This window comes from Euphorbia lathyris, chromosome 2 (assembly GCF_963576675.1).
Source record: "Euphorbia lathyris chromosome 2, ddEupLath1.1, whole genome shotgun sequence".
Classification (NCBI taxonomy): domain Eukaryota; kingdom Viridiplantae; phylum Streptophyta; class Magnoliopsida; order Malpighiales; family Euphorbiaceae; genus Euphorbia; species Euphorbia lathyris.
Genome location: NC_088911.1, coordinates 76,097,898 through 76,124,107, shown reverse-complemented (window position 1 = coordinate 76,124,107; position 26,210 = coordinate 76,097,898). Strand labels below are relative to the sequence as shown.

Genomic DNA, 26,210 nt, shown 5'->3' with positions numbered 1-26,210 from the left:
TTGAAAATGTTTAAGTTTCTAAAACTCTTGGAAACTGAAACTTTACGTTTCAGTCACCTTTATGTAATTTAAAAAAATTGGGAACTCCAATCATAAAATTTGGAAAGTCGTTTCCTAAAATACAATTTGTTTTTTAGAAGGAAATAACGCATTATCAGATCTCTCATATATTGCATTATATCCATAATTTTTTTATAGATGTCCTTGAAGCTTTGAAAATGAAAATATCTTATTTTCTTTCCTATTACTATTTGCATATAATTTTTCTTATTTTTATACAAGTATAAAATTACAAATACATCCTTATAATCATTAAAAAAAACTTAAATATATGTGCCTATAGTTTTATTATTTACACGTTTCTCCGACATTTCATTTCCTATCTTTTGTACAAATATTGTTTCCTGGTTTCTGTTTCAGTTTTCGTTTCTGTTGCTAATATGCAACATAGGGGAGTCCACTATTGATATCATGTTGAAATTTGGGTCTAACTCCACCCAAAAGGCACCTCTTGTTGCCTCACTTATAAAATTGAATACTGCCTCTTTAACTAGCCAATATTGGATACTTGATACTACATGCTACCCAACTTAAGTAACAAAGCTAAGCAGGATTCTTCTATGTTCAATCACATTCCTCACTTCCACAAAACAAGCACACATGCAAAGTTAAGTTAAACTTGCTCCAAATCAGTTTTGTAGGATACTACATATATTTGCAATAAGTTATAAGATGCTCTGGCGACAAAGGATATAGAGTACTAAACGAGAATCGAAAAGGTATTAACAGTTTAATATACAGTTATGCCATATATATAAGTTAGGGATGATTAGAGTTTTTTTTCTTCTTAAAAATACCCCTTCTACTAGCATTAAGCTACGCTAGCCCAAGAAAATTATCTCAACAAACAGGCTACTAAAGCAATTAGTTACCTGGTTCATATCAATTGTCTGAACTGCATTTCCACGAGTAAACACAATTGCATGGTTTTGGTTCTCTGGTTTTCCTTCTCCAAGTTTAGGATTTCCAGGCAACTTTATAGAGTAAATTTCCTGCATAAGTTTAAAAGATTAAATAACAGAAACAATAATACGAGAAATGCTCTTAAAATCTGCATCAGAGTAAAGTGCAACAGATGAAGCATGGTTAACAGCAGCCAAGGAAGCTAAACATTTTCATTCATGTTTGTGCAGGAGAAACGTAAGAATAAAACAAATCATATTAGGCACTCTCAATGCAGTAGCCAACTATAACTTTATTGAAGAGAAGACGTTGACGCAGACAATACATATTCCAGGAAGAAAAGGATACCTACAAAGTTACTAGCCAAGACATCTCAATGCATAGAAGGTTCATGCATAAGAAACTTCATAGATTTATGTTGTGAAGTGTCTACTTAGTTTATCAACCAGGTTTTGCCATTCAAATGCAAATAGCAAGCTCAATAGAAACTTATACACTCAGACCTCTGCTAACACAGGCTAATTACCTCGAGTCTCAATGTTTCAAATGGGTAAATGATGTAGCAGGCCTGTGATGTCTGTCACTACAGCATTTTCAGAAACCATGTAATACTTTATAGGTTTCATGGTCTTGGTTCCATGTTTACTAATATAATTGGCCCATCTTGCGTGTTTTACAACTTAAAAATCCAGCAGTGCAGGCAAAATACCAGTTGCACGCCTCAAAATTATTAGATCCTACCATATTGAAGTGCTAAGTAGTTAAGTAATCAAGTCTAAATTTATGTTTGAACTCCAAACTCCGTAAGGACTAGGGGGTTGAGCACCTCCAAATTTACAATTACATATAACTACGATGGTTTTCCCCTTACATCCACTATGAATCCCCAATGAATAAAACAATTCAACCTTAGATTTCTTTGAGTCGTGAAGCATTTTTTTTCATTTTCAACATTATTTTGACCGTGGAATCACAGTCAAGTGTACCCAACCATCTTATCCATATTTAGTGGACAAAATCTGTTAATTGCCTATATAGAATACCTAGTTAAAAAAAAATGATATATGAAACAACTTTGAAACCATTGGTGATTCAATGCTAATATTTAAGATAAAGGGCGACAACAGTGCACGCTTAAAGTGTATAGGACTCCCTGCTTTGCAGGAGTTGGGGAGAAAGGTCTACTGTACAAATCCTTCCTCCAGCTCCTACAAGAAAGGTTGTTTTGTGACTGTCATCCCAACCCGGGACCATCTATAACAAAGCAGAAATCTTATTGTTGCCCAGATTTACATTCAGCTACAGACAGATGGTGGATAATAGAAGGCTAAAACAATGACCTTGTCTTTGCCGTTAATATCTGCCTTCACTAGCTTTGAGTAAAATTCTCTCTGCACTTTGCCATCCTTCATAGTTTCAACATCATCAATAAAAGCCACACGAAGAGCTTCATTTCTGACAGTATAAGGAATGAATGAATATTACATAACAAAAAGAAAATGAAAGTGAAAGGTTACCAAAAGAAATCCTTGAATATCTAAAACCCAGAACGCGAGGATGAAAGAAAGAGAAAGAGGCTGTAGAAGGTGGTTTCACTCACTTTTGCATGAGCAAGGCAATATCAGCAGCCTCAGGTTTTTGATCCTCTTTCTGTTTCCCATAAATTTGACATGTAACCACGTACGTAAACTTCAGATCAGCCTGAGCACGTGCCTCAGGAGACAACTCAAAGCCTCCAGTATCAGTTGCATCATTATTCTGAATTGCAGCTTCAGTATCTGATGCAGGTAAGTAAGATCATTGAGAATACAAGCAGAAGAGTGAAAAAAAAAAAAAAGGGTGAAGTTCAAAGAAGCCCAAACCTCCAGCAGTTATTCTTTCCAAGTAACTTTGAAGCATAAGAGCTTTCCTGTAGTACATCATTCCTCGAACTGGAAATACAAAATAAAATTAAACTATGTATCCAATGGTGCATAGAAACATATATGTATTTTTCCAACTAAGCATCAGTAGAAATCACAAAATATATGTTCATTCTCCTCCCAAGATGATCATATTTTGAATTATTAATCTTTTCATGAAGCCATTTAAATTCGTGCAACAAAACAAGAAGTTGCTTCCTCTATCACTCTTCCATATCAAATTTCAGTCAAACAACGTACAAAAAATCTAAACACTGATAGAAATTCATATCAGTAACCTTACCATGTACCCTATCTTTAAGGCCCTTTAAAACAGAAAATTAACAAGAAGAAGAAGAAGAAGGGTTGCTTGTAGATTGCATATAGAACTACAAACATGACAAGAAGACAACATTTTATAGGTACAAAAAAAACAAAATTTTAATTTAAAGTGACAGCCCAAAGTCATCTTTAGCAAAGTTTTCGAAGAATATGCTACATAAAAATATATGAGTTTGCAGCCAAAGACAAAAGACATATAGAACTGATTTCAAATGTAACAATAAAATTTGAGGACAAGCAATAATTTGTTCCCCATTTTTCCCTTCCATAATCTGTTAAAGAAGTCCATTGTTTATTAGCCCCTATAACCTCAACAACTGGGTTTTGAGTTTATACTTAGGTTTCCTATTAAGTGGTAACAGAGCTTAGTTTTCCTGTCACTTTCTCACAAGCCAATGTGGAGGTGGGCTATTAAATATCATGGCCCCTTCATAATTCTCCGTGTACCTATTTAGGACCTTCATGTTTTGTTATAGCCCCTCTGACGTCAACACTCAATTTTCATGCCCGAGCTTGGGTTTCCTACTACCTATATATAAAAGTTCGCCAGTATAGAATACGGACAAAAAGGTACATGTTTACATGAAAGATGTGTAATTCAAGAATCAAGAATAGAAAGAGTATTTTTATTATAATAAAATAGGACTGAAAAGCATCATGCCCCCATAAAAATGTATGGAGGGAGAGAGAGAGAGAGAGAGAGATGATGTTTACCTGTTCTCGCTAACGTTTGACCCCTGTAAGAGGCCCAAAATCGAAGTTCAAGGATATCATTAGGACTATCAAAGAGATCAACATCAGAAGCATTTTCATCACGGCCAATTCGGGAAAGAAAATTCTTCCACTCATCTGTGATAGAATCCAATTGTGTTCAGGCCACAAGCAGTTGGAAAAAAGAATATAATGCTTGTTACAAAGTCAACCATCTCTGAAGACAACATGGCATGCCAAAAAATTAATTGCAAGAAATGTAACAATAACATTTAGGCATAAAGACTTACTTGGCCCATGTGGTATCCAAAATTTTGCCACCTTCCCCACGTGGTATTCCCATATGTGACATTTAACCCATTTTGGATGAAAATTTATCTGATTTGCTAATTCTTCTTACATGACACAACTTTTAACATGTGGCACGGATACGGGCCAATTATTTTAACTATTTTTTTTCCATATAGACTTTATATGTAGATAAATAAGAAAAAAAATTAATTCCTTATTTTATCCATATATTAAGTCTATATGGCAAAAAAAATTTAAAACAATTGGCACATTGGTGTTAAAAATTGTGTCATGCGAAAAATTTAACATATCAGATAATTTTTCATCCAAAATGGGTCAAATGTCACCTATGGGAATACCTTAGGGGGCAAATGTTACCAAATAATACCACAGGGGGCAAATGACAAAATTTTGGATACCACAGGGGCCAAATAGAGCTTTAATCCTAACATTTATTCAGACTATTAAATGTCCCTATCCTTTTTTCAGTAACTTGGAACTCCCAACTTCTAAATCAACAAATGAACTTCATATTGACCTTGACCTCTACTACCATGTTAGAGATATGGAGGAATTCACATAGTTCACTAAGAGATAAGGGTCAGCAAAAACAATTAAGGGAACAGAAAAGAACTTATAGATTGGAATGGATATCGTCCAGTCATATACAACTGGACTATTAGATGGAGAAGTAAAAGTCAAGTTGTGTAATGACAAATTGCTGCTCTACAGAATTTAAGAAACAAAATAATATATAACAACAGAAGACAAATAGCAGGAAATAATGTCTTCTTCCCAAGTATTTAGATGAATCAACATCCAACAACATCCAGAAAAAAGAAAAAGAAAAAAAAAACCCATAAGTGATAGACTAAAACAAAAATACAGGGAACCACAAAAGCATAAGAACATTCAAGATCATGAAGTGATAGGCATCCAGATATCTAAGAATATCCACTGAACCACATCATCTCAAAAGCATACATAAAACATCAGGCAGAAAGTACCTGGATATATCTTCTGGAGGTAAAACAAAATTGATATTCCATCCTCATTTTTCTTTAGAAGTTCAGCCATGCTGTAAAGAACAATCTCTGAGTAATATGGAGTAAACACGCTGCATGAAAGTAAAAATACATGAGAAAACTAAATGCATTGTGCATACATATTTGTATATGTGCCTTTCAGAACAATTTATGCTCTGAAAAAGTATAACCTGAATGACAGCATTTCACGGACTGGCTTTGCCAGAGGCATATCCATGAAAAGGGAATTTGTGAAGAACTCCAGCCTACGTCTGGCTTCAAAATTTTTAGGAACATTTGAAGCAGATTCTTTGATAGTTAGAAGTGAATGCATTCTTTTGATTTGTGTTCTCTGCATATATTATTGTGTTAGTAAATCAAATAAAACAACAACAAAAATTACCACTTCTTAAATGAAACAAGAAAAATCTAGCATAACAAACCAGCTCAGCATTTCTAGGCCACTTCAAATCTGTAAACAAACGGCCTTCAGACCTTGCTTCTGACAGTAAATTCCAATCATCATAGTGCTCCCTGATTATGTTCCACATAAAATACTTTGGCACAAAGCGCAACAAACAGGTTCATCTCATAAGCAAACACAAGCAAGGTAAGCAAACCTCATAATGACAGACAGGAAATCATGCCGCATAACATCATAGAGATCTTGAACAGCTTTGATAGCACCTTTCTTCAAATCTGATGTTTCTGACTCTTTCTAAAGGAGGAACATTCGAAACGCAATGCCCAAGTAAATAAGCATAAAGTAAATATTAACCAGTATCAAGTCCTAGTAAGATTATGATAACAATGGTGATTACTGTACTAGTAAACCTAGTATATGCTAAAACAGTAGGAGACACTAAAATTTTGTTTACAAATATCATTTCTTGGTGTCCATTTCCCATACTTTATACAAGTAACTGTTTCCAGTGTCCATTGAGTCCTTTTACAAATATCAAATTTGGTTCCATGCAACATAGTGGACAGAGTTCGCCTCATTGATACAAAGGGGCTATCGAATCCACTGCGCAAAAAGATAAGCCAAAAAGGGGGGGCAAAAGGGGCTTTCCAATACGCGTAATTCTTCCCATCCAACAAAGGTTGACATCTTGTGAAAAAACAATTGAAAATAACTAACCACACTATTTTTTTTCTTCTAAAAAAGATACTTTCTCTGAATCCCTAATTTTTTATTCATTACTTTAGGCACAAGCTAGGCTATTCATGCATATGTATTTCTCGGGATATTAGTGTTATAAACTTCAATACTAGAAATAAACATACCAGAATTCCCATTAAAGCAGTTACTCGTGAAATAACCAGTGATAGCTTGTTTAGCTGAAAGTCAACATGAATACTCCTCTTATCAATACTTGATCGGATGTCTCCATAAACTCTCTCAACCCTGATGTGGAGGCATAATCACGATTGGGAGATTTTCAATTCCTGTCAGTGTAACTTGTAAACATATGAGACCACTACTTCAAAGCAAACTTACCACATCTTGCCTTCACCTTCAAATATTTCTGTCAGAATAAATTTAAGTGCATGAAAGCATTCTTCAACTGCATACTTCATATGGTCATCTCTACAAATCCTTTCCCATAGCTCATCCTGTGAATCTCTGTTCTCAACAGCAATATCCTTAGCCAAAAAAATCTACATAGACCATGTGTAAAAAGTAAGTTTCTCCACACAAGAAAAAAGGATGAAATTATAAGAGAGCAGGCTAATTATTAAAAATCACGAAGTTTAGTTTTTTTTTTCATATTTTAGCATAACAAAGTAAAACGTTGTTGTCGTGTGACCAGAGGTCACGGGTTCGAGTCTTAGGAGCGGCCTCTTGCCAATTAAATTGACAAGGGAAGGCTTGCCCCCAATACACCCTTGTGGTGGGACCCCTCCCCGGACCCTCGCTCAGCGGGGACGCGTAATGCGACCGGGCCGCCCTTTTAGCATAACAAAGTAAATTTTAAAGAAAAAAACCATTGGTCTTTAATATTCACTTCAATTTTGACAAATAACATGTTTTGTCATGAATCCCTTAACATTAAAAAAGAAAATACGACAAATTAGTAAAATGAGAAACAACGTTATTCAAAGAAAATTTGAAATAAACTGATAAAAGTGTATGAAATTAAGTACTTCCAAAGGAAATTCAGTAAGATTGCTTGGTATTTTTAATAAAAAATAATCTTTCTAAATTGGTTATTTTTTTTCTTTTCCCCCCCTTCTAAATTGATGAATGGGGATTAAAAGCTGGATTTTGAAACTGAAACTCCCACCTCCACTTTGAAAGGACATACTAATTGTGGACAATTGTTCTTATTTTTCCATTTGTCACCTTTTAAAATTTTGATTTTCCTACTTAGAAATGCAAAAAGTAGGACACATTATGTAAGTATTACTAGATTGTTCAATAAAAATGAATACATAAATTTTAGTGATATTGTAATTAAATTTTATTCTATTACCATTCCAATAAGTATTCAATATTTCTTCTTATTTTACTGTCTTTCACTTTTTAATCAAGTAAATGGATTTCAAGTTGAATTTAAAAAAATATTTATATTTTTGCTACAATTGAAAAAAAAAAGAGATGGAAAATACATAATACATACAAACACACACGCATACATACATATATGATCAATTATGTAATTTTGCTATTGAAGTGAATATGAAAGTATATTGCTTTCCTTGTCAAAGTTCTTGTTTCAAGCTAAAATCTGTATTTTTCTTTTTTAAGTTAGCCCTAATATATATGGAGAACATAAGAGAAGCAATGTGCTTAAAGCTAAGGAATAACCTTGCTGGCAAGAAGAAAAAGGGGCCACTGGACGAGGGGAAGATTTCCAGAATTTTTGGGCATCAAAAGCAATTCCATTTCGCTTCAAGGAAAATACATAAGAGAAAAATCAGTTTAACATAAAAGATATGCAGTAAAGTTCGAATTAACAGGTAAAATGCAATGAGGGTCACTCAACTTCTCCTATTGTTTCACTATGGTCAATAAACTTCAATTTTTGTGCTATAAAAATAAATCAACTTGAATTTTTATCCCACTACAGTCACTGTTATGAATTTCCGACCAAAGTCTCAGCCAAAAACTAACCTAGCATGCTTCTACCATGGACTCAAGCTACGTTAAAGTCTAAGAGCCACCACTTCAGCTCGACTAATAGCACATCAACAATAGAAACACCCCAAAACTTCAATTTGTTGTTGCTTATAGACAGCAATTGGCATATTTTGTTGCTGACAATGCATTAGCTAAGATGTGGCTCAAAATTTAAAGTGGCTTGATTCATGACCGAAGTAATGCCACGTCATCTATTCCAGATTTAGATTTGGCTGGAAAATCATAACGACTTTAGTGGGACAAAAATCAATGTTCAATTATTTTTATGACACAAGTGTAAGTTTTAATAGCCATACTATAGTGAAACAATAGCCAGAGTTGAGCAACTCTCATTTGCATTTTACCCTCAAATTAGCATATGTTTTGCTTTTGTAACTAATATGATCCAAAAATATACATGGCATTTACTTCCCCGATAATTTAAACAAGCAAACAATTAAACATTTAAAAAAATCAAGAGGAATTTCTTTTGTATCTAATTCATATTAACAAAAGAAAATCATGTGATTAAATTACATTTATTTAATGCATGTCATTTAGAGAAGAAAATTGTAATCATTGCAGGTCATTACAGATAGATAACTAATGGAGTAAACAGAAACGACAATTAGATTACTAAATTAAGTCAGTCGAAAACCTTTGCATATTACTATCATTTCCTTATAATAATATATAGGGGATAACATATTTCCTTGAAAAAAACATGGAAGTATGCTACTTCCCTAGTTAAGCCACCCTCACCATTTTCAAATTTTTGTTATGTATGACCATGGTAAACAGTCCTTTTAACTATGATTAAAGCAAAAAAAAATTATCTTTTACAATTGTTCATAGGAATGACAAAAGGACTGTTTATTGATGTTTAGAAGGATTTTACAAGTAACTAGAGTGATTATTTAGAAAAATTCCTTGTATTACATTTTAGCGGTTCATTACAAAAAGTTCATAGACATGCTAATTGCATCTATGATTAATTTCTTTATATAGTGTATATAAATAGAGTATCGTTGTAAATAATAGTGTCTAATAGAGAGAATATTTTCTCCAATATTTCAGAGCCAGACTTTTAACTAGCAGCTATTTTTCCTCGTTACCCCCAAAATTTTTTGCATTCTCTGTGCAAAGCCGTTGACACTAAAGAATACTTTTCTGGACCTTTTCAAACTTTTATGCTCCAGAATGGTATCCTTCACTTCACCAATATTCCTGTGTTGATACACCATCTCAAAATGGTGTAGCTAAACGAAAGAATCATCATCTACTTCAAACCGCCAGAGCTCTTTTGATCCAGACACATGTTCCACTGATAAATCGCATGCCCTCCTCCATCTTACAAGGTAAGACTCCCTGCAGCACTCTCTTTCCGAACATACCATTATTTCCGGTGTCACCACGAATTTTTTGGACCACTTGCTTTGTTCGAGATGTTCGACCACAAGTCACCAAACTTAATCCTAAAGCACTAAAATGTGTCTTCCTTGGTTACTCTTGTCTTCAGAAAGGGTATCGTTGTTTCTCCTCAATTCTTAATAAGTACCTTGTGTCTTCCAATGTCACATTTCTGGAGCGCCCTACCTTATATCCCCTACCTTCAGATACATCCACTTCCGAAACTGATGTTGACAGTATGTTGGTCTATCAAGTCAACCATATTCCTCAGTCTCAGCCCTCACAGCCATCTAGGACTCCTATCAACGGGTGTATTCAAGGCGACAACATCCTCCTGCATCTGATCCAGTACCAGTCACTATTTCTCCATCAGATCAAACCTTTGAGTCCAGTCAAGATAGTGATGACCTTCCTCTTCGCAAAGGTAAACAATCTTGCACATATCCTATTTCTGCTTTTGTTTCCTATGACAAATTATCCTCTCCACGTTCTTTTATTGCTTCACTTGATTCTACTACTGTTCCTAAATCTGTCTCAGAGGCCTATCACATCTGGGTGTTTACTGTGAAAGTCAATTTTGATCGTTCAGTTGCTTGTTTAAAGGCTCGCCTTGTTGCAAAGGGCTATGCTCAGACGTATGGAGTTGACACTTTCTCTTCAGTGGCAAAGATGACTTCTATGCGTCTTTTTATCTCAATGCCAGCCAGTTCCAATTGGTCCTTGCATGAGTTGGATATAAATAATGCTTTCTTACATGGGGGCCTTCAATAATAAGTTTACTTGGAGCAACCACCCGAGTTTGTTGCTCAGTGGAAGTATGGCAAAGTTTGTCATCTCTGCAAATCTCTATATGGGTTGTAACGAAGTCCCCGGGCATGGTTTGGGAAGTTGAGCCAAGAAGTTGAGACATTTGGGATGAAGAAGTGCAAGTGTGATCACTCTATTTTCTATAAACATCTACATCAGGTATGTATCCTCCTCCTTATCGTATATGTAGACAATAAAAAAAAAAAAGGGCGGCCCGGTCGCATTACGCGTCCCCGCTGAGCGAGGGTCCGGGGAGGGGTCCCACCACAAGGGTGTATTGGGGGCAAGCCTTCCCTTGCCAATTTAATTGGCAAGAGGCCGCTCCTAAGACTCGAACCCGTGACCTCAGGTCACACGGCAACAACGTTTTTACCGTTGCGCCAAGGCTCGCCCTCTCGTATATGTAGACAATATTGTTACTAAATTCTTTCGTCATGGTCAGGATCTGGGGGCTCTGAAGTACTTCTTGGGAATTGAGGTATCAAGGAGTATGCAAGGAATCCTACTATCTCAAAGAAAATATGTTCTTGAATTGTTGTCAAAAAAGGAAAATCTAGAGCTAAGTCATGCAGTGCGCCTATGACTCCGAATTGGCATCTCACATCGGAAGGAGAGCTTTTTGCAGATCCAGGAAGATATAGGCGTTCGGCGGGAAAGTTGAATTATCTTAGACCTGCTATAGCATATTCTTGAAAAGATCTTATGTTACTTAAAAGGGACTCCTAGGCGAGGAAATTTAGTTTCTTGGAAGAGCAAGAAGCAACATATTGTATCTCGCTCCAGTGCAAAATCTGAGTATCGAGCAATGTCTCAATCAGTTTGTGAAGTTATGTAGATTCGTCATCTGTTGTCCGAACTTGGATACAAAATCACCACTGCCATTTTGTTCGTGAGAAGCTAGAAGAAAACAGCATTTCAACGGCTTACATTGGAGATATCTTCACTAAAGCCTTAAATAGGGTTCGAGTAAACTATATCTATAACAAGTTGGACATGATAAATATCTATGCTCCAGCTTGAGGGGAGTGTTACAATGTGAATAGATGTAAATAGTCAATAGTCATAGTAAATAGTCAATTGCTGTAAATTTATTAGCTTTCCTAGTTTAATATTTTATCTGTTGTATAAATATCTATAGCTAATCAATAATTGACAGCAAGAACATTTGTCAATCTCTATTGTATTGTTCTTTAGACAAATAAATACAAGAAATGATTATGTAGACTTTGTACTAGTTTGAAATAATTCTACAACTTGACTCAAGATGAACTCTAACCATAATTACATACCAAAAATATTAACTTAACAGGAAACATATTTATATAAAAAAAAAATCTGAAAATGCTCTTTCATAGATATGGCAACCGGTTACACAATAGAATGAATAAAAAAGAAACAAAAAAGTCTAGCAGCCACAACCATTATCACGTAAAGTATGAGCAACATATAGAATAGCTTATCAGATGTGGAACTCACAGATTAGTAATATAATCTTCTTCCCTCAGGTTTTTTACAATCTCATTCCAAAAGGGAGAGAATCGGGCAGCATCAATCTTTCTCTTCTCCAAAACCTTCATGCACAGACAGAAATTAAGTAACAGAAGTTCATAATCAATTTCATATTTTATAAAAGATCTCTTCTAGAAAAGAAAAACAGAAACAAAGACAGAATGTCCACTTCTGAATCCACTGGAACTGGGATGGGAACCAGCTACAATTAGGTCTCCATTCCCAATGACTTAGGACAAGAACCAACAACGCATCAATCTCGGACTTGTAGCCTCAATATCAGCCCACTTAAACAGTATTTCTGTTTAGTACATAGGTAGTACTTACATTCAAAAGAGTATATAATTCAACAATTAAAGAAAAAAAAAGGAGAAAGACATTTTCTGCTAAATATTTATATACATCCTCAAACTACATGAAATAATCAAATAAACTTAACTTGAAAACACTGCAGGAACTTTGGTAAGCAATAGAACAACAGTAGAATGTTGACCCAATATAAATAATAAAGGAATTGGCCATTGAAATCCTTTATAACTATTGCATATAAATTCATGTAAATAGGTTTCAATTTATTGAGGTGGTTATATTCATTATACATGTCAAGACGAATTTAAATAAAATTCAGTTGGTATTAGTCATTTGCCTGTGTTTATTAAATTCGTTGAGATGAAGCTAAATTCAGTCTTCTCAAAATTTGGTATCAGAAGAAAAAGTTAAGAGCAAGAGCATTCAGATTAAGTTTCTGAAGATTATAATATTTGAGTATGAGAATTTAGGGGAGAACTGGATAAACAGAACAAACAGGTGAGCTTGGGTGGACAAATTTACCTTATTATAACAATGTTAATAATATAACAGAAGAAAATCAAGAAAAACTGGGCAAAATCGAAGAAAGAAATCCGCAACAATTTAATAGCATTGTTTGATATCTTCAAAATAACAAAGCAACTTCTTGGCAGGTCAAGTTAAAGAGTTTCAAAGTGAGCGCATAATCCACAAGTCTCATATAATCAGTCCATGTTTAAAGTGTTCGAGGACAGGAATAAATTGACTATAGGCATTCAGATTCAAAATTCAATGGCAACATTGTTCAATAATAGGCAGATGTTACTGACAATCAGAAAACTAAAGCATCAGCATTTGTAGTCAACTACAAAACTAGGGTTGGGTACTCTTCAAGTGGACTCCGATGCAGAAGCCTTACAAACCTTTTATGATTGTTATAAATTCTTGTGCTTCTGGTAAATCAATTTGTCTACATTTCTGTTTAAAAGTATTCCTGGAATACTTAGGATTTCCATTTTAGTAATAGTTTTCCTATTTAGTAGCAGATAAGGATAGGGTCGCAACAACAAATATCAGCTGTTCTTTCTTTTACTCCCCTTTATAATATGTTCAAGCATCTTTGAGACTCAGACATGTCTAGTATAGTTCTTGTGCCTCTGTCTTGTGTCAAGAAATAACAAAAAGACTGCACACAAAAATTCCAAGCCTTAATGAACTCACCTGATTAGATGTACTTTCGAATACCCTGCAGAAAGAAAAGTTGTCACATGCCAGAACAAAAGCATAACTAAAAAGCTACTTTTTTTGGATAAAAGAAAGTGACAATATTTTCAACTAACAGGAAGCACCATAATATTCATGGAACCATTTGAACTAAAAGCTCAAGCTGATAGTTAAAGGTCCACTTCATATTAATATCTGACACAGCCCCACACGCGAATGCCCACTGGGCTTGAAGCGTGCAAACACAGGCCCATATTACCATGTCCTGCAGTTAACTCAACAAATGGGGCTGTCAGGAATCGAACCCTGGACCACTTGGTCAAACTGGCTCTGATACCATGTCATGGAACCATTTGAACTAAAAGCTCAAGCTTATAGTTAAAGGTCCACTTCATATTAATATCTGACAGAGCTTATGGGAAAGGAAGAAAACAAAGAAAATCTTGCCTGTCACGAAGTGGAACATGAAGAGTATTCATGAAAGCACAAGGAAACTCCTCAAACAGTTTTTGTACAGCTTCTAGAGATCTAATCTGTAGATATAACTTGAGAGTGAGTCTTAATGAAGAAACTCAAGAGAAACAAAACTTCAATGAAAGTCTCGTAGAAATATTGGTAACCAACACAAAACAATCAGTAACCACTTTTAAGCAGTCAGAAAGCAAGATGTGAGTTAAGATTGAAGGAGAAAATGAAAAACAAGAACACAGACAAGCAGAAAGGTAAGAAGTTACTCACTTCACCAAGGCGGTCTCTTGCTCCAAGCAAGAATCCCCAGATGGCAGATATGATAGTGTAGAATATATGAATATCCAAAAGATAAATCTGTTGATGAAAGGAAGTAATAAATATCACATGTTTACCAAAGAAAAGTAATGTCTATCCTAATAAAAAGAGGCAGATACTTGTTAATCGCATGATTTACTAATTGGCTTATCCTTTATGTAATTATTTATTTACTTATCCAATACACTCTTTGTGCTATGTGTTGCCACTTTCTTTTGATTTACAGAATACTATGTTGCACGGAAACCTTGATTTTCGAGCATTTCATGTTTCTAAAACATTTCGGAAATGGAAACTCTCAAAAATTTGTACAAAATGTTATGGGTCACGTTTCTGCAATTTAACAAACCTGGAAACTCTTTTCTTAAAATTTGGGAACTCGTTTCCTAGGATGTAATCTGTTTCCAGAAGTAGATCAATGTGAATCATATGTTCAATAATTCTAGATCATTTTTTACAAGCTTTTAAAATGAAAAAATTTGTTCTTTTCCCTCTATTATGTGACTTGTATGCAACTTTTGTTAATTCATATATATATTAAAAAACAAAATTAAATATACATCATTATAATTTTAAATTTTTATAGATAAGGTGTATTTTTATTATTTTCACATTTCCCCCATGTTCACCTTTCCTATATTTTTTACAAATACCATTTCTTGGTGTCCGGTTTCGTTTCCATGTAACATAGTCAGAACACAAGAATGTTATTACAACAAGTATTCATGATAGTCTGGTGGCATAAATCAAGACTGTATCATCGTTTCAGTATATTTGGAAACAGTAAAGCTCTGCCTTTATGTACATTAAGAAGGCCTTGGCAGAATAGCAGATCGTATTACAGAAAATTGACTGAATAGATTAGTAAGTCCATAGGGCGGCAACGCGTCCCCGCTAAGCGAGGGTCTGGGGAGGGGTCCCACCACAAGGGTGTATTGGGAGCAAGCCTTCCCCTACCAATTTTTTTTTTTTTGGCAAGAGGCCGCTCCTATGACTCGAATCTGTGACCTCTTGGTCACACGACAACAACGTTTACCGTTGCGCCAAGGCTCGCCCTCTGGATTAGTAAGTCCATGATAATAAAATTTCTTTTGATTTCATATGACACAAAAATAATCAAATATGGCAAAACCCCTTAAAGAATTTTGGTAGAAGTATAACTTTCTTGGTTGGTATGTGTGCATCTCTATACAGCTCTTAGAATATCATAAATGTCTTAATATTGGTAAATTTTTCCCAAGTGACAGAAGATAGCTCTACAGAATAATAGGCTAGCAAAAAGATAAGCATCAGCCCGTCCAGATTTTCTATTCATTTGCACTCAAATTAAGACTTAACGAGGGAAGACAGGAGAGTTTTGGAAACAGAAGTACAGGGAAATTTCAAAAACTGTACTATATACTTGATGCAGCATTTGGAATGAGACGAGAAAAAGCCTTGTGGGATTGAGCCGCCGCATCTTAAGCTTCAATTGGACTATCTCAAGGTCTCTTTTCTGTTCTCTAGGATTCTCCTCTCCTTTCATTTTCTTATTTTCCATTTGATGCAGAATCAATAACATACTAGTTCTTTCTATTCACTTATATTTTTTTTCATAATAGTTAAGACTTTTCGTGCATATCCTACATACTTACAAATTGAAAACTTTCGGAACCAAATTTCCCAAAATTCAGATTTAGTCAATCATAGGAAAAGCAGAGGAGAAAATATAACCACGAGGCCCATAAACAAAATTACAGCAATTAAACCAAAAAAAAAGGCAGAATTCTTAGGTGAACAAAGTATTAACTGTACGCTCAAAATGTCCACATGCAAAAAAAAATATATATGCTTCAAAATTAAATGCTACTTACAGCAACAATTGGAGCCCACAGACTCACAACAGCCAGGGCATTATGATTATCTGCATGCACATCAACAAGTCAGAAGCAGCTAAGCACTCGAGACATAACAATGTCAAACTAAACAACTACTACATAGGTGCATACACTTATGAGAGGGCGAAACTCATTGGAGCCCAACCATACCAATACATTCAATAGGTTTTTTGGGTGCATATTCCAGAATGAAACCCAAGTCGTGTTTACTTTACACCTAAACCAAACCCATACACCCTGAGACTAATTAGGTATTACTTTTCTTGCCATGTCAGGTACAGGTTTTGCAAAACCTGGCCCACAACAACCCCTGGTTTTGAGAAAGAAATTACAGCATTGAAATCCTGAGGCAAAAAGAAGTAAATAATTGCTACAATCCTACCCAATGACCAAAAATAATCCTTTGGTTTACATTAGGGTAAATCATTCAAATAGACACTAAGCTTTGCACTAATATTTTATCATGGTTAGTGGACACCAGCTTGTTTCACTGTGATTAGCAAATTTTAATTGCTACAATTAACCTTATTTTTGGCTGAGAACCAGACAGAAAAGTCACTAAAAATCTAAAGTGCTACATAAGTTATTAAATAGTCCTTCTTAAATAAACGATAAGGTGTAAAGTAGAGAGAGAGAGAGATACAAAGCTTGATTCTTTATTAATCTGTAAATTTGGTCCTGAATGAGTATCAATTTAAATTCTAGTGGTTTGAAAACAAAATATAATGAAAGTACTTATAAGTAAGACAAAAGTAAATATAATTGGCGAAAATTTGAAATTTTGGACCACAACACAAGGAAACTTAGTGTTAATTTAGGTATTAAACACTTTCTGATACACAAATTATAACCGTCACAAATAGAAACCGATTATGAAATTGGTTTGTTTAAAGTACAAACTATAGCAAAACTAGAAGTTCACCACTGTGATAGAACTTTAGGTTAAATTTAAATATATTTGCAAACCATAAATTTTCTTCTGTAGCTGTTTAAATATTCACACAAAAGTTCCAAATATAAAATCAATACTTGAATATAAAAAAAATAAAAAAATAAAGTAGATTGAGACTGCTAAAAGTGACCATGGACGACCTGATATGATCAAAGATGTCTGAATACTAGTGTATATGAGTATGTTCACTGATCCAAAATGTTCTTTCTTTTCGAGCTTAACTTTTCCTTTTGACTATGTAAACATATTTGGTACGACACTTTTCTTAAGCCACAATGTCAACATGAAAATATCTAATTTACAAGCAACTTGTTTATTCAATATCACTTGTGTGTGTATGTAAAATAAAAAAATCATGCATATCCAGAGAAGATAGTTCAGAATGCCACTTAAAACACAAATATGCAGAGAATATGTAAAATTAGCCATACGTTTTGATACAATATCATGCCACGAATAATTTATATTATCTGTCATCTTCACAATCTCCCTTGTAGGTTTCACCATTGGCTTGATCTGCCACATAACAATTCAAAATATTAAGAGAATAGCACAAACCTATATAACCAATGAACTATGATGTGACTAACCAAGAGAAAGTATGCAAATGAGAATTTTGCACTCAAAACAACAAGCCAGAAAAGCATGTACCTGCACAGCAACACATTTGTAAGTAAGAAACAAAATAATACTATATATATATATATATATAGAAAATATAGATTTCAGTTCTTTCATATGTCAGTTCCCATTTTGCAATAAGAGAAAGAAGAAAACAAAAGAGCTAGTTGCCTCACGTCTCTCCCTCTCCTATCTCTCATGATCCATCGTATAATTGATCATAATGATTTAAGCATAATGGCCGTTGTAGAGTTACCTGGGTCAATTTTCTTCCTTTACCTTTCATTAGATATCCTTATTAATATTGCTTTTTTTTTGTTGAACATAAACACACAAAAACAGAGGGAGAAAGAGATTACTTCAGAAAGTCAGTAGTCCTTTCGTACATGCCTCGGCCAACATAGTACCGTTCCTTCATATATAAATAAAAATAAATAAACAATTAAGATTAGAAAGTACACTCATGCAATTGAAAACATTGACATGCATCAACAAAAGCTGGACTGTGAAATGAAGTCAGAAGAAAAATGCAAGAACAAAGAAGGAATTAGAGTATGGAAGCAATAAGAACCTCACGCATCCACTTTAAAAAGCGGATTACAGACCAATTATCACACCGATCAGTCATGCGGTGGCAGGCAGGTATCCGCATAAGGAAACTAAGGAAAAATTGGACACCAGCATAGATACCAACAATGATCACATACAACCTCAATATGACTGAACTTGGGTTTTGCTCACTCTGTTCTTGAAGTGCTTTCCTGTATTTTAATCAAATAATCAGAATGTAACCTATCATTTACACAGCCATGTTCACATGCACCTTAATGACCAAATGAATTTGGTCATTCACCGTTAGATACAGGCTTATTAAATTCAAGCCTTAGGATGCTTTGAATCTCCACCTTATGATTATAATAAGCCTAGATCTAACGGTGAATGACCAAATACTACATGATCATTAAGGTCCATGTGATCAGAACTGATCATTTACATATGGCATATTGACATGGATATTGAGTGCTAAGAAATAAAGACAAAAGTAACCAAACATACACATAAAGGAAGCATATAAAGACAGAAGCACCGCTAAACCAAACAAAACGTAGTGTTATTCGAGCAACAGCAACACGTCTTGATGTAGAATAAGCACCGTACATCATGAGTACATCTAATACACCTGCATCAAGGAGTTTACAACCTCAGCAACAAAATCTGCAATCACTATGCTAAAACAGCCACTCTCACATCAGTAATATATAGCATTAATGTAACAAAATGAAATTAACTTAATTTAGCGAAACGTTGACACCACTATAAGCAATAAGGATGCCATACTCTCAAAAAACTTCATCACCATAAATGTTGGACCCAGACTAAGAACTTCACGCAGGGTTTTGGAGTTGAAACGTTGATTATTGAAAGCAAATATGGCAAGTCCCTGGAAACAGAAAAAGAATGTATACCCCATAATAACAGTAAAAATTTAATCAAATAGTAAGATGAGAATTCAGATAAAGGGCATCAAATGGGATTAGAAAAGTCTGAACAAAAGTAAACAATCTGCAATGCACAGCAAGTGAAATCTTAATTCTAAAGCTAGAAGCATCATTGATTGCAGAAAGGAAGGAAGCAAATGAAAACTACTTAAAAGACCCTTTGATTAGACAACCTTACCTGAAACATCATAACAAGAAATATCCAAAGACGGTGGAAACTATGGTAAAGATGAAGAAATGTCCGGTGCTCAACAAAAGAAGTTTTCCCTCGACGTTGACTCCCAGCAGTTTTGAGCAGATACTAGAAAAATAAAAGAAATAAAAATACTGAATAACATGCTTTAAATGTAGCAAACATGAAAATCAGCATAAAGAAATAAAAGATTAAGAGCACATGAAAAGCAGCAAGACTTCTTCAAATCATGGTTCTTTGATAATAGAATCAAATCTTTGGACCATCTTGTTCAAATGTGATAGAGAATAGACAACTTGATACTAGAGCTCTGAAAGGCATATTTATTAAGTATTCTGCAACTCAAAAAGTATACAGAAGTTACCATCCTTCAGAAAAGGACTAACAGTTCATTGTTATTCAAAATAAACTGTTTTCGGAATACTAATTTATGGGCTAGATTATTATTTTAATCTAAAGATAAAGACAGAATAAACTAAATAACTAATAACTAGCAAAATTATTGAAGATGATGCAAATGGAAAAAAAAAAAAAAAAAAAAGACTTGAAACTTAATTTCCAAACATATAATTTATTATTCTTAATCACTTAAAAAGTCTACAATGCAAGTTGTAAAAATTGCTACTCTATATGTTGTGCACCTCTCTATTGCTTGACTATTTTAATTTGTAAACAAGGAACGAACTTGATCATCTTTCAGCATATCAATATTTTTATTAATATGGTTATTTCAAATAAAATTAGATAAGTATCTTCTTTTATTTGTCATTTTGTGAATATTCTTTTTACTCTTTTTCATATTTTCCAGATGTTATTTTAACAAAGTTGAACAATTGGCTTTTTCAAGTCACTCAAACTAGTAATTAACCTTCCCAAACATATTTAACATAGAAGTTAATTAAATAAGAAAAGATAGATGTGTGAAACCCAAAATGAGGAAAACAAAGATAGCTCATAAAGGCTAAGTTTCATGTTAAAAAAAAAAGGCAGCTAAATGATTTAAAAAAAATAATAAAGAACAAAAGAAGTCTGAGGAAAACAATGATAACCCACAAAGATTGAGTTTACATAGAAAAGGTAAAAACCAAAAGAACAAGCCAGCAAAAATATATTTGAAAATGATTAAAAAAATAAAATAGGAATTAAGGATAGAAATAACAACATAGTAAATAACAGATCCACCAGAACCATTATGATTATACAAGACAACTTGACCAAATTGGTTTATAATATACACATACACACACGCACAACCCACATTATTTTTATCTATTTTAATTTTTAATCGAACTTAGACAATTGGACTTAAGTCTATTGACTTGCTATATGACTTATTCAATAGATAATAATGGTTAAGGTTGAGGTTAATTTCTTTAAAAAGCCAACGTGAATTGATAACTCATTGACGTTCACTAACAGACTATTTAGCCAACTATTGACACCCTTAGCAAGGACTCCTCTTTCTTTTCCATCTTGAAATCAAATTCATGGAGCATTTGTACTTCGGATATTTCATAAGGATAGCAAAGCATGTAATGGAAAGATTATGTCTGACTAAAATTAAAATACATGGGATCAAAAAACCAAAAACATAATTCTGCAAGTGAAGAGTAGTGAACCTTTGTCCTTGGTTTTGGTTTTTGGAAAAAAGACGAACTCGGGCGCCATGGCCAGCTAAGTTCAAAGCAATGAAGTGACCTGAAACATTGGAAGAGGCAAAAAAGAGTATTCAGCCAAAAAAATATGAAAAGTGAAATCATGAACTGTACTTAAGGTGTTAATCAAATTGATTGTATGATAGTTGGCACATACTTGCAATTTCATTATTTGTTTCATAGGAAAAAAAAAAATGTACGTGACCGAAGCTGAAGATAATTCTTATAATGCAACTTGAACTTCATTGTAAGCGAAAATAAAAATAAAAACAAGCTTAGCATACAACAACAACAACAACAAAGCCTTAGTCCCGAAATGATTCGGGGTCGGCTAACATGAACCATCATATAAAACCGTGAAATCAAGTCGTGTCAGCTATGAATTTACAGGTAAACTATGAATTTATTCTGCAAGAATGACTGCAAGTTCATCCCATTAAAGTAGAACCATTTAAAGTACGGCCATCAAGTTTATTTATTTGTGTGTTAAATAGAAATCAGAAATGGAAAATAAAATTATTGTATTTCATACGGTGCATAAACACACTGTATATACATGAGAGAGCTACCTAAACTAGGAAAGAAATAATTACACTTAAATGCATTTATTCTATTGTCCCTATTATTAAGGGATTTGATTCCTACAATTAGATAACAGCTATATACAATTATCATACTCCATAACACTCCCCCTCAAGCTGGAGCATAGATACTAATCATGCCCAGCTTCGTAAAAATACAGGTAACAAAATAAACCATGTCAAAAGGCAGGTCTGTCCGCACACACCAACACTGAACAGCAGGACCCAGAAGAAATCAACAGGATAATCAGACAGAGGAGAAGGAGACGACGCCAGAGGAAGGTGGCGAGTGTATTCTGGGGAGAGGCTGATCAGCACCAGTACAATCAAGTGGAAGGGGCAGTGAGACAGAGTCTCAAAAACAATATCACCCAAAAGAAATCCAAGGTTGTTCTTTAGGACAGAAAATAAATCTTGGGAAACGCAACCCAGAAACCAAACCCAGAAAAAATCCAATCAGAGTTCTGGAACCCTAACATCTGCTCTCAAGGGCAGATCTGGAAATACATTTACATCATCAAACAAAAATCCACACTGCTCTCAAAGCAGAATATAAATCCCGGGAAACTCAACCCAGAAACCAAACCCGGAACCCTAGGTCCAACAGTATGCTCACAAGGGCAGACTGACTGTGAAACCAACAGGAAGAGTCAGCTCACTAGAGCAGCCTGGTATTCATGTTAAACCTAGAAAACAAGCAAAACTAGGCTTTGATACCATGTTAAATAGAATGAAGAATGGAAAATAAAATTCTTGTATTCATATGGAGAGCTACCTAAACTAGGAGAGAAATAATTACATCTAATTACATTTATTTTATGATCCCTATGATTAAGGGATTTGATTCCAACAATTAGATAAAGGTTATGTACAATTATATTCCATAACAGTATGCAAGTTCATCCTATTAAACTATCAATTTATTGTGCATGAATTACTTCTGTTCCAACATACTTATGAATCAACTAATAATTCTATAACCACAAAATGTACATTACCAAGGTTGAAGATAATTCTTATACTGCACTCAGCCTTGTTTGTATGTGAAGACAAACAATTATAGAATTTAAAAGAAATTTGGAAAGAGAGCCATTCAAAGTACTTGCAATTGAATTAACAGATAAACTGACAAACTTAAGCCAAAAGTTTTGGTTTTTAATGCAAATTCACCCAAACTAAACTATCAACTTATCGTGCATGAATAACTTCTGCTCCAATCTGAATAGCCTAAAAGAATTGAATCAAAACTGTTTCTGCAAATTCATTGGACTCTAAAAGGGTTGCAAGAGAAAAAATTTCCAGTTCACCAATTTAAACTATGTTGCACATAAATAACTTCTCACTCAGAATATAAATTACAAAAAATGAAATTCAAGTAAAATTTGTATGGGCAAATTCATAGAAGACGAAGTGGCACTCGAATTTATATAGGCATCTTACCAAAAATATTCATTAAAATCATCATAGTTTCTCCAGGCAGAATGAGGCGCTTTCCCGTTCTCATTATTTCCTGCTTCCTATGTATTGTTACAGAAAAGTTAAATAACAAGTCAATCACAACAACACATGAGCTACAATCACCATTAAGCTGATATTTAAGACACAAATAGGTAATTTTATTTTAAGGCGGAACATTTACTAAAAGTTACACTACATTTAATTCACCACAAAACTATAATATGATAAGCTGCATGCATAAGTAGGTGTAATAATAGCAAAAGTATCAAGCAAAATTACCATACAACAAAATGCAAACCCTAAGTTAATAGCCTAGCACAACTGAATATATGCATGCAAGAATCCAAATGTAGATATTTTCAAATATCTTTTCCACAAGAAGAACCTAATTCAGTAAGCAACTATCCCCGCAAAAAAATGGTGCATTTCAAACTGCAAAAGGCTTCGCAGGAAGCTCACCAGATCCAACAAAACCAGCTGATTTTCTTTTCAGAAAGGAAGATCTAACTTAAGCATGATTTGAAGTTATATATGGGATTTCCTTAGATATTACTGTCATCGGATGACATATTTGTGTGTATTTCTTTATTAACTAAACCAATCACCCAGGCATTCCTTTGTAATAAGCTTTCTTTTCAGAGAACCAACTCAACTACAAGAAGAGGTAGCTCAAATTCTATAGCCAGAGCCTAACACAACTTCAACAACAAAATACATCAAGAAACGCACAGATACTTCAAAAATTGGATGAGGAAGAAAAAGGAATTTAAAGTATTAAATGGAAACAAAATCAGAACTTCAATATGAGACTGCTTCTCATTATTCTAGAAACACGAAACTAAAAGCAGGGAGAGCAACAAATTAGAAAGGATGCATCACTCAACAAAACTTTAAATAACTAAAAATGCAAGACAAATAGGCATACTATAACCCTCTAAACAACGTATTTTGTCAAATACTAAGTCTTCTATCGGTACACAACATTCTTCAAATTAACACTTGAGATACAAGCACAATAAATCCACCACATTCATGAGTATCAGATATTAATATGAATTGGGCCTTCAACTATAAGCTTAAGCTTTTAGTTCAACTGGTTCCATGACATGGTATTAGAGATCAAGTGGTCAAGGGTTCGAATCCTGACACCCTCCTTTGCTGATTAAATTTCAGGACATGGTAATATGGGCATGTGTTGTGCACGATTTAAGCCCAGCAGGCATTCGCTTGCGGGGATGTCAGATATTAATATGAATTGGGCCTTTAACTATCAGCTTAAGCTTTTAGTTTAATTGGTTCCATGACAATGAGCAATCAACCTAAGAATAAATATCTAGTATAATGTGGTGCTCCAAGAATTCACAAATAAGGCATTCTAAACATAGTATTACCTCATAAGCAAACCATACATTCTAAACATGGCATTATATTCCATCACCATACAAACAGAATTCACAATCAACCTATTGGGATAAGCTTGTTATGTTAGAAGACATTCTAAGCATTGCATAACATCATATCACAATATTGTATAATGCCTTGAGACATGAAAAAAGGATGCATATAATTATTGTAAAAAATGTCACCACGAAAAAGAACACTTCACTAATATGAAAATCTGCAATGACAAATATGATACTTACTGCTGCAACAACTTCATATAACGGAGTGATAACCTTATCAAGGAATGACGGACCATTCTCAGAATTGCAACTATTTGCAGGCTGTGCAATTTGTTGTCTCAAAATCTCATCCATTTCCCTTACCATCTGCATATCAAGTTTAAAGTCTAGTGTCAAAGTCAACATGAGAAGAAGCACTAAATTTTTTTATAATATTTACTATATTCAACCTAGTAGGAAACTTCCAAAGTGGAGAGGGAAAAATGAGCCAAGCATTAAAAATACATAGTCATATAATAGCAGAGTTATAAAAAACGAACAAATGAAATCACAAAGATCATAAAAGTTAATGTCGAAAAGAACAGAACTTCAAAATGCTTATATAAGGTCCAGCGAAATGACAATGGACCTAGAAGGGCTATAGACGAAAATTGAAGAAAAAGATCGTGGAAAATAAACCATGTGCAAACAGAATCCCAATGACAAATAATTCCGGAATTGACTTACATGATGAAATATATAGCACAAGCATTCTGGAAGGAATCTGACATTAGCAGCTTCTCCCCATATTAAAAAGTACAGTGAAAGAAAGAGTAATTCCTTTTCCTTGCTAACAGAATCCAAACTGCAGTGGACCATTTGGGCTCAATATTTTATCATCATCAGGAGTCATTAAGGAACAAATTAATATTTCACCAGCAACAGAGCACAAAAAAGTTTTAAAGAGTCCATACTTGCTCCAAACAGGTTGAATGTGCAAGTAGTTACACCATTTTATGTAATTATCCATTGACTTCACAAACACTCTCTGTACAGCACCCTCATCTAATATCTGCAGCAAAGGAAGTAGCATACAGTGAAGTATGACATTGTTTAAAGAAGCTAAAAAAAAAAAAAAAAGTTATTCAGTATGCTTTTGTGTGAACTGACAACATAAGCAAACCAGCTGAGTAGAAAATTGAATGATTACATGCACCATGAGTGAGTTTAATGTATTTAAAAGGTCCTGGCAATAATATTGCAAAATCAAGCATAAAATCATGCAAATCACAATTAATAAACATAACCAAGCTCATATTCGGCTTCATTTCACCCAACATCACTACACTTCATAACTAACTCATAACAGAACCAATATATAAACCCAATTTGTATGTAAAACACCATCAACCTTAAATACTACTGCAGTTCGCATCATTATAATCAGAACTGGAGAAACTTGATTGATTTATAACGAAACTTGATAGATTATAACGACAAAGAATATAATTTTTAATTTTAATTTTAACCAAATAGAAATGAGCCAAAGAAAATAACATATTTTCTCTTGATCTAATTCTCTCATAAAAAATTTCTCCTCCCTAACTTGCT

General features: G+C 34.1%; 1 protein-coding gene across 1 annotated transcript in view; it reads right to left on the bottom strand.

Annotated features, from left to right (window-relative positions):
• The window catches only part of LOC136218638 (callose synthase 9), a 46,201-nt gene that overhangs the window by 10,968 nt on the left and 9,023 nt on the right, over window positions 1-26,210 (bottom strand). The window contains exons 9-37 of the mRNA XM_066005653.1: window positions 25,574-25,671; window positions 25,347-25,464; window positions 24,861-24,986; window positions 23,200-23,276; window positions 21,143-21,221; window positions 19,509-19,631; window positions 19,170-19,272; window positions 18,888-19,011; window positions 18,403-18,592; window positions 18,191-18,243; window positions 17,801-17,861; window positions 17,642-17,726; window positions 16,235-16,284; window positions 14,334-14,420; window positions 14,043-14,128; window positions 13,593-13,617; window positions 12,051-12,145; window positions 8,046-8,127; window positions 6,735-6,895; window positions 6,521-6,641; window positions 5,854-5,951; window positions 5,677-5,767; window positions 5,425-5,585; window positions 5,216-5,325; window positions 3,921-4,055; window positions 2,826-2,894; window positions 2,564-2,741; window positions 2,304-2,418; window positions 933-1,052 (exon numbers count right to left, since the gene is read on the bottom strand). Coding sequence (XP_065861725.1) covers window positions 933-1,052; window positions 2,304-2,418; window positions 2,564-2,741; window positions 2,826-2,894; window positions 3,921-4,055; window positions 5,216-5,325; window positions 5,425-5,585; window positions 5,677-5,767; window positions 5,854-5,951; window positions 6,521-6,641; window positions 6,735-6,895; window positions 8,046-8,127; window positions 12,051-12,145; window positions 13,593-13,617; window positions 14,043-14,128; window positions 14,334-14,420; window positions 16,235-16,284; window positions 17,642-17,726; window positions 17,801-17,861; window positions 18,191-18,243; window positions 18,403-18,592; window positions 18,888-19,011; window positions 19,170-19,272; window positions 19,509-19,631; window positions 21,143-21,221; window positions 23,200-23,276; window positions 24,861-24,986; window positions 25,347-25,464; window positions 25,574-25,671 — 3,021 coding nt within the window. The remainder of the gene's footprint in view (window positions 1-932; window positions 1,053-2,303; window positions 2,419-2,563; window positions 2,742-2,825; window positions 2,895-3,920; window positions 4,056-5,215; window positions 5,326-5,424; window positions 5,586-5,676; window positions 5,768-5,853; window positions 5,952-6,520; window positions 6,642-6,734; window positions 6,896-8,045; window positions 8,128-12,050; window positions 12,146-13,592; window positions 13,618-14,042; window positions 14,129-14,333; window positions 14,421-16,234; window positions 16,285-17,641; window positions 17,727-17,800; window positions 17,862-18,190; window positions 18,244-18,402; window positions 18,593-18,887; window positions 19,012-19,169; window positions 19,273-19,508; window positions 19,632-21,142; window positions 21,222-23,199; window positions 23,277-24,860; window positions 24,987-25,346; window positions 25,465-25,573; window positions 25,672-26,210) is intronic.